The sequence below is a fragment of the Gossypium arboreum genome, chromosome 1 (genome assembly GCF_025698485.1).
Source record: "Gossypium arboreum isolate Shixiya-1 chromosome 1, ASM2569848v2, whole genome shotgun sequence".
In the NCBI taxonomy this organism is placed as follows: Eukaryota; Viridiplantae; Streptophyta; class Magnoliopsida; order Malvales; family Malvaceae; genus Gossypium; species Gossypium arboreum.
Window position 1 is genome coordinate 110,410,090 of NC_069070.1, and position 13,259 is coordinate 110,423,348.

A 13,259-nucleotide genomic window follows, 5' to 3' on the forward strand; every position below is an offset into this window, starting at 1 on the left:
CCTACAGAATTAATTCAGTTAACCGACCGATTAACCGAATTCGGTAGGTTAACCGAATTAATTTGGTTTTACCCGAAATTTGCACACCCCTTTGTCCAACAACACTGTAGCGATGTCCTATAAATCAAACGACACCTTAGTTGTTGTGATGATAGAAACCGCATGATCAAACTCAGAGGGGAATCCATTGATAATCGTTGATTGTTGCTCTTCCACTGACACTTGTTGCCCACAACCGGACAATGAATCAGAGAGATGTTTGATCCCTGCCAAATACCCATATATGGAGAGTTCATTTTTTTTAAAATTGTGAAAAAGAGAGCGATACCTTATAGCTTTGGTGGTGGACTATGTGTCAAGAATCCTTGTCAAAGTTTTCCAAAGAACAAAAGAAAGGAAGAACTACCGATTAATTGATTGTGCAGTGAACGACTCACAATTGAAAGAAGCCAAGCAGCCAAATTTGAATCTTGCTGCTCATACTGTATATATGCTGAATTTTCAACTGAACTTCCATCAGCATCAACAAGAATTCGTGGAGGCACCGTAATAGTTCCATCAATGAACGAACGTAGGCATTGTGTCTTTAGCACCAGCAAGACATGTTGCTTCCATGCCAGAAAAGTATTCTCGTCAACAAGCACAACCACCTTTTGAGAGGTGAGTGCAAGAGGATTGAAATGCCTGCCAATAGACTCTACTGACCCTACGGAATCCATGGAAAAAAAACTACTCTAATACCATATTAGAAAACTTAACAAGAATTGAATGAAATCTTGAATTAAAGCCTAACTTTTGAGATACATAGCTTGTTTATTTATACAAGAAACTATAACTAATTCATAGTTGGTTGAGGCAACTAATAGTAGTTATTTAGTTGCTTTTGTTAACTACTATTACTAGCATATGCTGATACACCACAACTTTGCCAACAATGTAGTTTCTAAACCGACTTCACTCAATTGTTGATACACCTATATAGTTTCACACACATATTGTGTCATAGCTCTATACCTTGATTCTGCACTAAACTAAGAGACTACATTTTGTTTCTTACTGAATCCACGTTCTATTTCTCCCGTTGATGACCGTATCCATCATCGCTTGCCTTTCTTTACTCGGTTAGCCACTCCCTTTATAAGGGCAAAACCAAAAAACTTTTTTTAGGGGGCAAAATTAAATTGTAATTTTTACGATAACAAAAAAACAATTTTACAATTTTAATAGCCTATATCTTTATAATTTTTAAAGGATTAAATCAAATTTTTATATTTTTAGGAGGCCAAGGGGGGCCGAGGCCCCCGCCAACCCCCTAGTTTCGCCCTTGTCCCTTTGGCTTTATGTCTATTCCTCTTTTGACTACTCCATCCACTCTCTCAATGGTCGTTGATCGCTTGCCTACTTGCCATCCCCTTCCTTCTTTGACTACTTTGTCACCCGTTCCTCCCTGTAGCTTCATCGTTTGCAACCCCTTCCTTGGTTAAGGTAATTTTTTTTTTTAATTTTCCATATAAACTATGAGTTTAGGATATATTAACTTTTAAAAATCAAAGTAAAAATTTCATCATCATATACATACTACTCAATCATATATCAATTTCACATTTAATCATTATCGTGTATCAATTCATATTAGAAATTTATTTCATGTTTATGATTTAGTCCCTTTGATGCCAAAAGACATTATTTGCATAACAATTCGAACTAAAAAGTAAAACAATATAATACATACATAACATGATTTAATAAAGTAAGTCATGAATGAACTTACCTGGCAAAAATAGCAGCAAATGAAATATTGAGGACTAATCCGCAAATTTATCTTTTCTTCAATTATCTTTTAGTTGATTCAAATCTCGATCTATAATAATTTATTACAATTTATCAATTTTAAACATCTTTTAATAGTTTATTATATCCAAAATTCAGTTCAATTTCACTTTTTGAAAGTTTCCTAAAGTTTTGCATTTTATTCAATTTAGTCCCTAAACCGAAATAGCTATATCTTTCACATTTAAGCTTCGTTTTTCAAAAAGAATTCAATTTCATCCTTCTATAACCCTATATTATCTATAATTATAGAAATTTTATACCAAATCTGAAATATTTACACTTTAGTCTCTAAGTTCAAAACTATCAATTTTCACTTTACAAATTAGTCATTTTTCACTTTTAAACTTACAAACTAACAATTTAAAATTAAAAAATTCAAGCATTCATCAATCGTATCATTTATAAACTTTAACAATTTTAAGAATTGACACATAAGTTAGCTAAATCGAGCTACAGCAATCCTAAAATATAAAATTTACAAAAAAAAGCTCGATTTACCTTACCATGGAAAGGCAGATTGTTTGGAGCATTCAAACAATGGCTTGGTTGTTTTCTTTTGAGTTTCGGTATAAGAAAGCTAAAATGGATGAGGATGGCTTTTCTTTTCTTTAATTTTATGACATAACATTTACTTTATTAGTTATAATTATAATTATAATATAATTTAATAAATGTTATGCGGACGAATGCCACCAACCGTCCTCTATCAACTAAAGTGGGAAGATTTCCACTTCAAACCGTTTAATTACTATTTTAGTCCTTTAGTAATTAAAAATCTCTAGCGATTAAACTTTACTACTTTTACAATTTTGTTCTTGTACTTTAATTAACTATCTAAATGAAAAAAATTAATGAACCAAATTTTAATTAAACTTTATATTAATCTTGAAAATATTAAATAATAATATTTAAGGACTCGCTCGTTAGAAATGTGGTTCCGAGACCACCGTTTCCTACACCATTGACTTTTGGGTCAAAATACTTGTACCTTAACTAACTATCAAATTAACAAAATTGTCAAACCAAAATTTAATATAATACTAAAATTAATTCGTAAATATTAATTAATAATATTTACAGATTTGATCATAAGAGAATAGGATTTCAAAACCACTATATCCAACACCACTGAAAAACGAGCTATTACATATTCTTATGCCATGAATGATGCTGATTGAAATTTGGAAGAGTAGAAAGATGGATTGGCAATCTCATCTCAAGCATTATCTTTATCCTTACCATTTAAGTTATTTATTTGGTGATTAAGCTATTGGTTTATTTTAGATGATAAAGTTTTATTTTGGGTATTTTATGAAGATATTTTAAGAGATATATTCAGCCTTTTACTGAGTTTTATGTCTATCAAAACTTTGCTAAAGGGATTTTTATGCGGGTTTGTTAGACACTACTTGTTTAGATATTTTCATGGAGAGAGATTGTATGTAATGTGAGGTATTTGGGAGTTCAACTTTGGGGTTGCAGTTATCCTATGGGAGAGGGTAGGTGTTAAGGATGTTTATTTGTAATTCAAGCAGTTAAGAGTTAGCCAAGTTTGTTACAAACTCTGTTATAGAGTTGTTAATTCTAAGGTCTATAAATACTTCGTTCCAAGTGTATAAAGGTAGATTTAAGTCCAAATACAAAATTGATTTCTTCTTTTTCAAAATCTCAAAATAGCTTTTGTTTCTTGAGTCTCAAGTTTACCTGGTTTTCTTCATGGTATTAGTCGCTAGTTGATCCTCCGGCATGACTACCACGCCTTCAGCTAACTCTAATTCGATTGAGCCGAGTGGTTCTGTATTTATTGGTGATTGGATCATCACTTCGTTTCCTCGACATGAGGTGGTGAAGCTTGACGAGGGCACCTTTGTTCAATGGCAACAGCAGGTGAGATTCACTCTTGCGGGTTATAACCTAGCTGGATTTCTTGATGGTATCATATCTACTCTGACGCGGTTTATTCAAGCACTTGACGGAGGTCTTGTTACAAATTCGTCTGCGACGATTTTCACTCAACAAGACAACCTCCTCACCTCGTAGTTACTTTCCATAATCATTTGTTGTTTCTATCATCTTTCACAGACGTACGAACCGCGAGTGATGTGTGGCTAAGGGCGACTAGTTTGTTTGCAGTTGACACTAGTGCAAAATAGTCTCAGCTTCGTTACAAGCTGCATTCCCTCAAGAAAGGTAGTCTTTCTATCCAAAACTATATTGACAAAATAAAGAGGTTATGTGCTCTTCTTGCAGCGTCTGGTTTTCGGATTTCGGAGGCTGAAAGAACGACGGTCATACTTACTGGGCTGCCTTCCCAGTTTGATGGCGTTGTCTCCTTCGCTTCGCTATCCTCGACTCCTTTGCCATTTCAGCATTTGGTTGATGCACTTCTTGAGTGCACGGCTCATCAGGCGAGGAATGTTCAAGAAGTTTTGTTTGCTGTGAATCTGGTGGAAGCGTCACAGTAGCAAGTAGTGAATGGATCTCTTCGTGGTTGTCGTCCGCCTGCTCGTGGTCGCGGAAGGGGCTTCTGTTCACGTCTCTAGTGCCAGATTTGTGGACGGTATGGTCATCTAGCATAAAGGTACTATTACCGATACCATTGTGAAGAGTCGTCGTTGGTGGTGATTCTTGTACCACAACAAGGTGGTTCATCTCCTGGGTACCTTCTGGTGCCATCTCATGAAGTTTTTAGGGGAGATGGTTGGATTGCTCAACAACCCCGAAGCCCTAGAATTGGATTTGAAGTCGATCAAAATTGGGGTGCTGGTAAAAATTATTTTCAATAGCCAAAGGATTTTAATCCTTGTATTCGGCCAAATAGTGGGGTGCCAGGCATGTTTGCTTGTGAGCCACGTGCAACAAATGTGCCACTTGGGCTACGGTTTTCATAGCCACATAGTAGTAGGCCAGGCAATGGTAGGCCTATTTATGGATTTCCAAGGTCGAATGGACTTGTTTCTAACAATATGCAATTTGGCTTGGAGCTAAATAATGGTCCATTGGCAATTCCTTGGCACACTAAGCTGCGAACTCGTGTTTACTTTGGGTCTAATCCGTGCATCGGGCTTCCTCGCGTTGGTAACCTTTACGCGTCTGGTTATTCTAACTCATCCGGGTCTCATATTAATTCTGCACAGTTTGGCATTAATGATGATAGCACTGATTCGTATATTCCAGTGCCGGTAGGCACGACGTTGTGGTATCCTGATTCAGGTGCTAGCAATCATGTCTGTCGGGATCTATCAGTTCTGCATGATGCTACCCCGTATTCAGGTACATTTTCTCCTTTAATGAGTGATGGAACATCCGCTAAGATCTTGTCGATTGGTCAAGGTGTTTTACATACGCACTCTAAATTGCTTTGGTTATCTAATGTTTTGTGCGTTCCAACTATACAAAAAAATCTACTATCTGTATCTTAGTTTGCCACTGACAATGGTGTGTTTTTTGAATTTCACTCAACATATTGTGTTATTAAGGATAGCGTGACACGGGAAATCTTGTTGAAGGGTTGTATTCGTGATGGGCTGTATCACTTTTCTTTGCTAGGAACATCTGTTCAGAATGGTGTGGCTCCCAATATTGTAACTCCTTCTACTACTCACGTGGGAATTCAGAGACAGATTGATACAAATGATATTTTTTTGTTGTGGTACAAACGTCTTGGGCATCCATCCGTGTTGGTTGTCAAATCTGTTCTTAATAAGTGTCATATTAATTTCAATAAAATCTCTCTTGATAATGTTTGCGTTGCTTGTAAAAAAGGGAAGTTTCATAAGTTGCCATTTTCTAATTCGACTACTGAGTATAGTGATCTTTTTGCTTTGGTTGTATCTGATCTTTGGGGACTTGCGTCTGTTGCTTGTGCTAATAACTGGTATTATGTGACGTTTATTGATATGTGCATCCATTTTACTTGGATTTATTTGATTCGCCAAAAGCCTCAGGCCGTGGATTGTTTTCGTCAATTTTAGACATTAGTCAAAACTCAGTTTGGCAAAACTATCAAACAGTTTCAGAGTGATTGGGGTGGAGAGTATCGCGCGTTTACGTCTATTCTAGCTTCTCAAGGAATAATTCATCGGTTGACTTGTCCACATACCTCTGAACAAAATAGGGTGGCTGAATGCAAGCATCGGCATATTGTAGATATGAGGCTTACTGTTCTAGCTCAAGTAGATCTCCTTATGGAGTTTTGGGCCTATGCATTTTGTTGTGAGGTCCATCTCATCAATCAGCTCCCAATGTCCGTTCTGCATGGTCAGACTCCATATAAGGCTCTGTATGGACGTGATCCCACCTATGATCACTTACGAGTGTTTGGCTGTTACTATTTTCCATATTTACACCCGTTTCAACGTCATAAGTTAGATTTTCGATTACAGCCTTGTACATTCCAGGGTTATAGTCTTCAACACAAGGGATATCAGTGTCTTCTTCCTGATGGTAAGATTATAGTTTCTCGTTATGTGGAGTTTGATGAACAACGTTTTATGTCTCTGTCCTCTGCTACGTCAATGTTTGGTGGTTTGCTTACTATTATACCCACTTGTGTTCCTCTGGTCAAAGCAGTTTCTTCTCAGTTTACAAGCTCAACACCTGTAGTTCCTCAGGATAGGGTGGTTCCAGGTCAAGCGTCAATCGACTCGAGACCGTCAACCACTAGTACTGGTGATCCTTCCTCTACTACGCCCACTATTGCCGTATCTTTATGTCTGGAGTCTTATTTACCTAGGTAAATGCACATCCAATGGTTACTTGATCGAAGACTGGTATTTTAAACCAAAAGCCATGACAGTTGAAGTTGTAGAACCGTCCACAATTGAAGAAGCATTTTCTATATCTGAGTGGCGTGTTGCAGCTCAGGTTGAATACGATGCTCTTCTCTGTTGCCACCAGCAAGATTATTAGGTGTAAATGGCTTTTCAAGGTTAAGAAAAATCCTGATGGCACTATTGCTCATTATAAGGCACGATTGTCGCAAAAGGTTGTTCTCAAGTCCTAGTGTGTGATTTTCAAGACACGTTTAGTCCAGTGGTGAAACCTGCTACTATCAGGGCCATTTTTTCTATTGTTGTATCTCGAGGTTGGTCACTTCGTCAGGTCGATGTGAACAATACGTTCTTGAATGGTGATATTGATAGAGAGGTTTTTATGCATCAACCGCCGGGGTATGTTCAGTTTGATTCAAATGGCAAGCCCCTTGTGTGTCGCCTAAAGAAAGCTCTATATAGTCTTCGACAGGCTCCTCGGGCCTGGTTTGAAAAGCTGAAGCAGTTTCTTGTTTCAGTTGGTTTTTTCGGTTCAAAATCTGATTCTTCTTTATTTGTGCAAGTTCAGTTCGATTCTACTGTTTATGTTCTGGTGTACGTCGATGATATTATCATCACCGGAAATCTATCTACCTCTATCAACTGGTTTGTCAAGTTGTTGAATGATGAGTTTTCGCCTAAGGAAATGCGTGATCTCCACTATTTTCTCGGGATTGAAGTTGCACTTTCTTCCTCCGGGTGTCTTCATCTATGCCAGAAGAAGTATGCCCGTAATCTTCTTGACCGAATTTCGATGTTTGCAGCAAAGAGTGTCTCTACACCAATGGTTAGCTTGACACCTTTATCTAAAGGTGACAAAGATAGTCTACCTGATCCAACTGAGTATAGAAGTTTTGCTAGAGCGTTGTAGTACTTTGTTTTTACTCGGCCAAATATTGCATATGTCGTAAACTGAATTTTTCAGTTCATGCATAATCCTACTACTGTTCATATGATCGCTCTAAAGTGGATTCTATGATACTTATGTGGCACACTTGACTTTGAGGTTATTTTTTTCCGTCTGCTAGGTTGCCTTTGGTTGCATATGCTGATGCCTATTTTGGTCAAAATCCTAGGTTGTGGTGTTCCAAGAAACAGCGAGTGGTGTCTCGTTCAACGGCTGAGGCTGAATATAGGAGTCTTGTTGCAGCTACTAGTGATGTTACTTGGTTACTATCGCTTCTTAAGGAACTCCATGTTACGTCTGATGATACTCCTAATATTTGGTGTAACAGTTCTAGTGCGGTTGCCGTTGCCGCCAATCCTGTATTACACTCTTAGTTCAAACATGTCGAGCTTGATCTGTTTTTTGTTCGTGAAAAGGTAGCTGATTGAACGGTTGTGATTGGTGAAGTTCCTGCGTGTGATCAGATTGCTAATGTTCTTACCAAACCGCTTTCGGTGACGTTGCTTACTAGGTTTCAGAATTTTCTTCAGGTCTTACATGTGGAGAAGATGGATGAATGTTAAGGATGTGTATTTGTAATTCAAGCAGTTAAGAGTTAGCCAAGTTTGTTACAGACTGTTAGCAAGTCTGTTATAGAGTTCTTAATTCTAAGGTCTATAAATACTTCATTCCAAGTGCAAAAAGGCAGATTTAAGTCTAAAATACAAAATTGATTTCTTCTTTTTCAAAATCTCAAAATAGCTTTTGTTTCTTGAAGTCTCAAGTTTACCTGGTTTTTTTCAGTAGGTTAGGCTTAAACCAAGAGTTGTACTGGCTGAATTGTTAGAATAAAATTATTCTCTAAGTGAGGCTCCGTATAATAGGATTGGGAAACTCAAACCACGTTAACAAATATCATCTGTTGATTCTCTCTTTACTTATCTCTTTGACTCGCGTTTTGGATTTGTGCTTATTTTTCTCATTGTTTTTCTTTTTCTGTTGATGTGCTTGAACAGTTCTGTCCAAACCTTTTTGAACATCGAATTGAACATAGAACAAATCGAAGGTTCTGATAAGTTTTATATCGAGAGTTTTTAGCACTTATTTGTACATTAGAGAACTTGTAATTGAGAGTGCAAACAAGTTTATTACTTAGTTTATTAAAGAGAAAAGCTTAGAGTTAAATAATCTAAATCTTTTAACATAAAAGTGTGGTTGCTATATTGAATTGTGATGAAACTCAAGTTAATAACTAAACAACTTAACATGCATTTATTGGATTTGAGATTCTTATATTTTTTTGTGACGTTAATGTTCTGTTTGGTATTTCATGTATTTGACATAAATTTTGATATGCTAATAAATGATGTCATATAAATCGTGAAATTGTATATTTATATTGTACTTATGAAACTATTTTATGTTATATTGTTTTTAAAATTGTGATGTTACATAAAAATTATGTTGTCGCAACCAAACTATCTAGTTCTCTTAGTACTGTAAGCAATTGATATTTGACTATAAGTTCAAGCAGAAACTAGTTGCCTAACATTCATTGGGATACAGTATTGTGAAGGGCCATCAAAAAGAGTATGCACAAAAATCGTAGCCGTCGCCTCAGTTGGATGATACAGATCCCAAAAGACATAATCCTTCCTATTGGAGCAATATTTCGAAATGGGCACACAAGGGACTTTAGCTTTCAGATCCCCAAGCCCACAACAGGCACTTTCTATCTCATTGAACCCTGCACCCATAAATTGAAAAATCTCAAACCTTTTAACAAAACCTAAAACAATTAAATGACCCACCCAAAAATTGCATAAATTAATTAAACCACAAGTTATATATATATATAATACCATAAGAAGATGGTTTTTGGATGACATTTTGCATGATACTATAAGTATCAAAGTAAGAGTAGTTTATGCCTTGAAGCTCTGATTTTAACCCTTTCAACATTGCCTTTAGCTCTTCATTGTATTTGACAGACCAAAAATTGCATTCTTCATTGCATTCATGGGTTTTGTTTTTAACCCTTTCTGCAGGAATACACCCTATCGCTCCGATACCGGTTAAAACGAATTTACGTGCACCAGTTTCGTATAGTCTCTGCCAAAAGAATGATGAAATTTTAGGATCAAGTTTCACTATTTCTTTCCAATGCAAATATCACTTAATTAGTTACCTTGAGTTGTCCTTTTAGGTTGTTGGCCATCGAGTCCACAAATTGTTGTGGGGTGCTCTTCTTTCTAAGATCAGACGATCCAAAATAATCTAATATGTCATTGCTACCGATAACAATGGTGAAAAGGGATTTTGAAAGGTGCTTTTCTGCACCAGGTGATCCCATTTGTTGCACCAAACTTTTATATACTACAATGTAGTTGTCCACTTGTTTTAATAAAGGAATGGATTGACCCTAGAAATTTGGCAAACCATGTGAAACTACAAACCCTAATATAGCTACATTTGAGAAACAATTGATTCGTACACATGACATTTATTAGAGACTTACGTAAGTTTGATCAGTGCCATTGAAGATTCCGGCACCACCTGAGGCGAAGCTAACGCCGTTTATATATGATGATTCATCTGTCTTCTTTAACAAAGAAAGATAGGGTGGTGAACTTGGTAACCCTAATTTTTCAGCTGCCCAAATAACAATATTATGTAAATGGAACAATGTGAATACAATAAATCTAATCCTACTAAGTAGTCAAAGGTGAAGTTACTCTTATGTGTCAGATGTTTTTTATTATTTTATGTGAGTCTTAAATGAAAGTAGGTTGCTTTCAATTTGGGAGATAATCAAATCAAATATTTTCCGAGTTGAAAGGACTTTTGAGATTCACAAATATTTCAAACATTATCTGTAAACTAAAATATTCGTTAAAATTTTCAACTAAGGATAAAGCTGATGAGCATCAATGAATGATACTTTGGCTTTGTTTTAATATTACTACTTAAGAATCTTATTCAACTTTTTATACGTTCAATCAACCCAGATGAGCATCAATACTCTTTTAACTTTTTAAGTAATTCAGCCTTTTTTCTTTTTTTAATTCATAATTGTTATTAAAGCATACATACATTATGAATATTTTGAAACAATAAACTATCGTATTTTGACCCATATCTTCAACAATACTCATGAAAAATTGATAAATATTTAATCACAGCCTAAACTTAACAAATATCACAACATGGCAGAAAAGGGTAGTTTATAATGTTGACAAAAGAAAGAAAGAAAGAAAGAAAAAAAAAAGCGATTAATTAAATTTAATTTGCATGGCTACTTTCAGTAAATTCGTAGTGCTTTACGATGAAACTTAATTCAATTATCATCCAAAAACTCATCCCAGTTGTGAAGATTACTTACCAAGCAAATCAGCTGCATTCTTGCCATTACTAAACCTCCCGGTTGGTTTCCTGGTTGGAAAATCGATTCCATTGTGAGGAAAATCTGCTTTTGCAATGGAAACCGGAAGGTAATTGTTGTTCCCTACATCAACCAACGAATCCCCGAAAACAAACACCGCCGGCACCATTTGAGCTCTCGAAAACTCCATTCTCAAACTCAATAAACAAAAGAATAACAAAAACAACAAGAAGTTCTTCACCCTAAAACGTCTACCATCATCCATTTCTTTATTGAAGAAAAAACTTTGGTTTAAAGTGGGAAGATGAAGATGTAAGAGTTTCATATTCTTTTTATAGACAGTGTCGGGTTGAGGACGGAAGAGAGTGGAGCTCTATTCTTTTGAATAAAAAATTATATGTATATTAAATATTAAATAAAAAATTGTATATTAAATATTAAATAAAAAATTATTTAATATAAAAAATTGATGATTTCTAATAGAGAGTGAATGAAACATGTTAATTATTAATAGAGAGTGAATGAAACATGTTACGAAGTTATGTAATAAAATAAAAAGGAATGAATGGGATGCTTTAAGAATATAAAGCTGTAAGCGTGTGTAAGTTGGAGTTGGATGGTGTGTGAGCCCACCACATTGATTCAGACAGAACCCAATGAGTGGTAAGACAGACAACAAACTAATTCAGTTCAGGTGTGGATCCCATTTTCCATTTTCCATTTTCCTACCATTTGATTCATGGTCACGTTCCATGTCTCAGCTTTTATTTTATTTTAAAGCTGGAAATAGATATCATAATAAGCAATCGAATGGCACCGTCCCATACTCGAACTACTTTCCATTTTTTAATTACTTTCTTAGGGTTATTACCCATACTATTTCGGTTTTCTAGTTACTTTCAACTAATTAATAATCAATCATTTTAAATTAGATTTAGTTCACACAATTAATTTGGCTATAGATACATACCCAAACTCCCAAGCTATTCACTGATTTGTGTGGGTTCTTTGTTAGCTACTATAAACAAACAGAACAAATATATCATATATATTAAACAAAAACAATATATTGTTAATAAAACATCCAAACCCAAAAATTAATTTTAAGGCCGGCAAAGCATAAAGAAATTAAATACTGCTATTACAATGTTTGATCTTATCTGACTCATAAACTCTAATTTATATAGTTTTATGCATGGCCAGTGAATCAAAAAATGGCACATCATTGAAAATGAAGGTATATTTATTTCTAAAAAATTTTAAATGATGTGTCATAATCTAGTTCATAGAATTATATAATATATTATCAGGGTTGGGAGTCAACTGAACGAAGAACACGAATGAATAAATAAAGAACCAAGAAATTTGACCAAATAACAGTTATAATTGAAGAAAACCATTGTTCTTTTATGGACAAAATGAATTTGGAAAGCTGGCACAACCCCCCACTATAGCTATTGATCCACAAGGGCAAGTTGGTTGGTGGAAGGCTAGCCGGTGGAGACACTTTGACGCAGCCCAATGAAAAATAGATGGGACCATGGTTTTTATCTATTGATGGTGTGATGTACCACCACAAATGAGTGCTTTCAAAGGATAAGAGGCGTGGAGCTCTTTGCAACATAAAGATGCCAAATGGATCACCACTGACTCAACCTGTCTCACTTGCGTTCACGCTTTGTTTCAAGCCCTCTTGATTGTCTTCTTCCTATATATCTGGAGAACTCGACAAAATCTTTGCTTCTATGCTATTTGTCTTGTTTTGGTGCAGGGCCAATACAATTAACTTTTCTTGTTTCAAAGGGAAATTTTTATGCATAAGAATAGAACCATAAGGGCAGCACTATATTTACAATTATGAAAAAAAAGAACATTCAAATTCATGATATTTCTAACCCTGCTTGATTAATTTCCAACATGCAATGAACATATTTGGTATGTGCTAATACTAAATATACTTGTAACCAAATCCAAATTCAATGCAAAATAAAATAAAAAGGTAGAAACTAATATAATTTTCATAAATCCTAAAGTACAAAATTCATTGTTTCATATACATGATAAAGTTGGAGATGATGATTTCAATACAGTAACCCTTTAAAAAAATGGTTCCGAGTAATTTCAAATTTTACTCTTTAACAATGTCAAAAATTTGAACCTAAATTGCCTAAATCAAGGCCTTCATGGGCAAATAGCAAATCTCGGCCTACTTACAGGTGACTGTGACTAGGATAGAAGGCCCAAAAACAGTCCAAATCAGTCCATCTGAATTTTGAGTATGAATAATAGTTCAGTTCGGTTCAGTTTAGTTTAGTTTTTTAAAAAAAAAATCGGTTAATAAGCAATA

The 13,259-nt window shown here is 35.3% G+C and overlaps 2 protein-coding genes across 2 annotated transcripts; both read right to left on the minus strand.

Moving 5' to 3' along the window:
• Window positions 1-945, minus strand: LOC108482400 (uncharacterized). Its single transcript, XM_017785526.2, has 2 exons — window positions 438-945; window positions 1-266 (listed from the first exon to the last, which is right to left on the minus strand). Exons 1-2 carry the CDS (start codon window positions 717-719, stop codon window positions 69-71), a joined length of 480 nt encoding a protein of 159 aa, XP_017641015.1. The 5' UTR covers window positions 720-945; the 3' UTR covers window positions 1-68.
• A 7,971-nt stretch (window positions 946-8,916) lies between these two features.
• On the minus strand, window positions 8,917-11,293 carry LOC108480800 (GDSL esterase/lipase At5g55050-like). The gene is made up of 5 exons (XM_017783904.2): window positions 10,913-11,293; window positions 10,049-10,182; window positions 9,719-9,952; window positions 9,393-9,642; window positions 8,917-9,277 (listed from the first exon to the last, which is right to left on the minus strand). Exons 1-5 carry the CDS (start codon window positions 11,235-11,237, stop codon window positions 9,057-9,059), a joined length of 1,164 nt encoding a protein of 387 aa, XP_017639393.1. The 5' UTR covers window positions 11,238-11,293; the 3' UTR covers window positions 8,917-9,056.
• Between the last annotated feature and the right edge of the window lie 1,966 nt (window positions 11,294-13,259).

Excerpts from the sequence above, each read along its gene's own strand:
- LOC108482400 (XM_017785526.2), bottom strand. The coding sequence starts at position 719 with ATGGATTCCGTAGGGTCAGTAGAGTCTATTGGCAGGCATTTCAATCCT. Across the intron at positions 267-437 it reads CTGCTTGGCTTCTTTCAATT|GGATCAAACATCTCTCTGAT; the intron begins GTGAGTCGTTCA and ends GGTATTTGGCAG.
- LOC108480800 (XM_017783904.2), bottom strand. The coding sequence starts at position 11,237 with ATGAAACTCTTACATCTTCATCTTCCCACTTTAAACCAAAGTTTTTTC. Across the intron at positions 9,643-9,718 it reads ACCTAAAAGGACAACTCAAG|AGACTATACGAAACTGGTGC; the intron begins GTAACTAATTAA and ends TTCTTTTGGCAG. Across the intron at positions 9,278-9,392 it reads CCAAAAACCATCTTCTTATG|GGTTCAATGAGATAGAAAGT; the intron begins GTATTATATATA and ends TTATGGGTGCAG.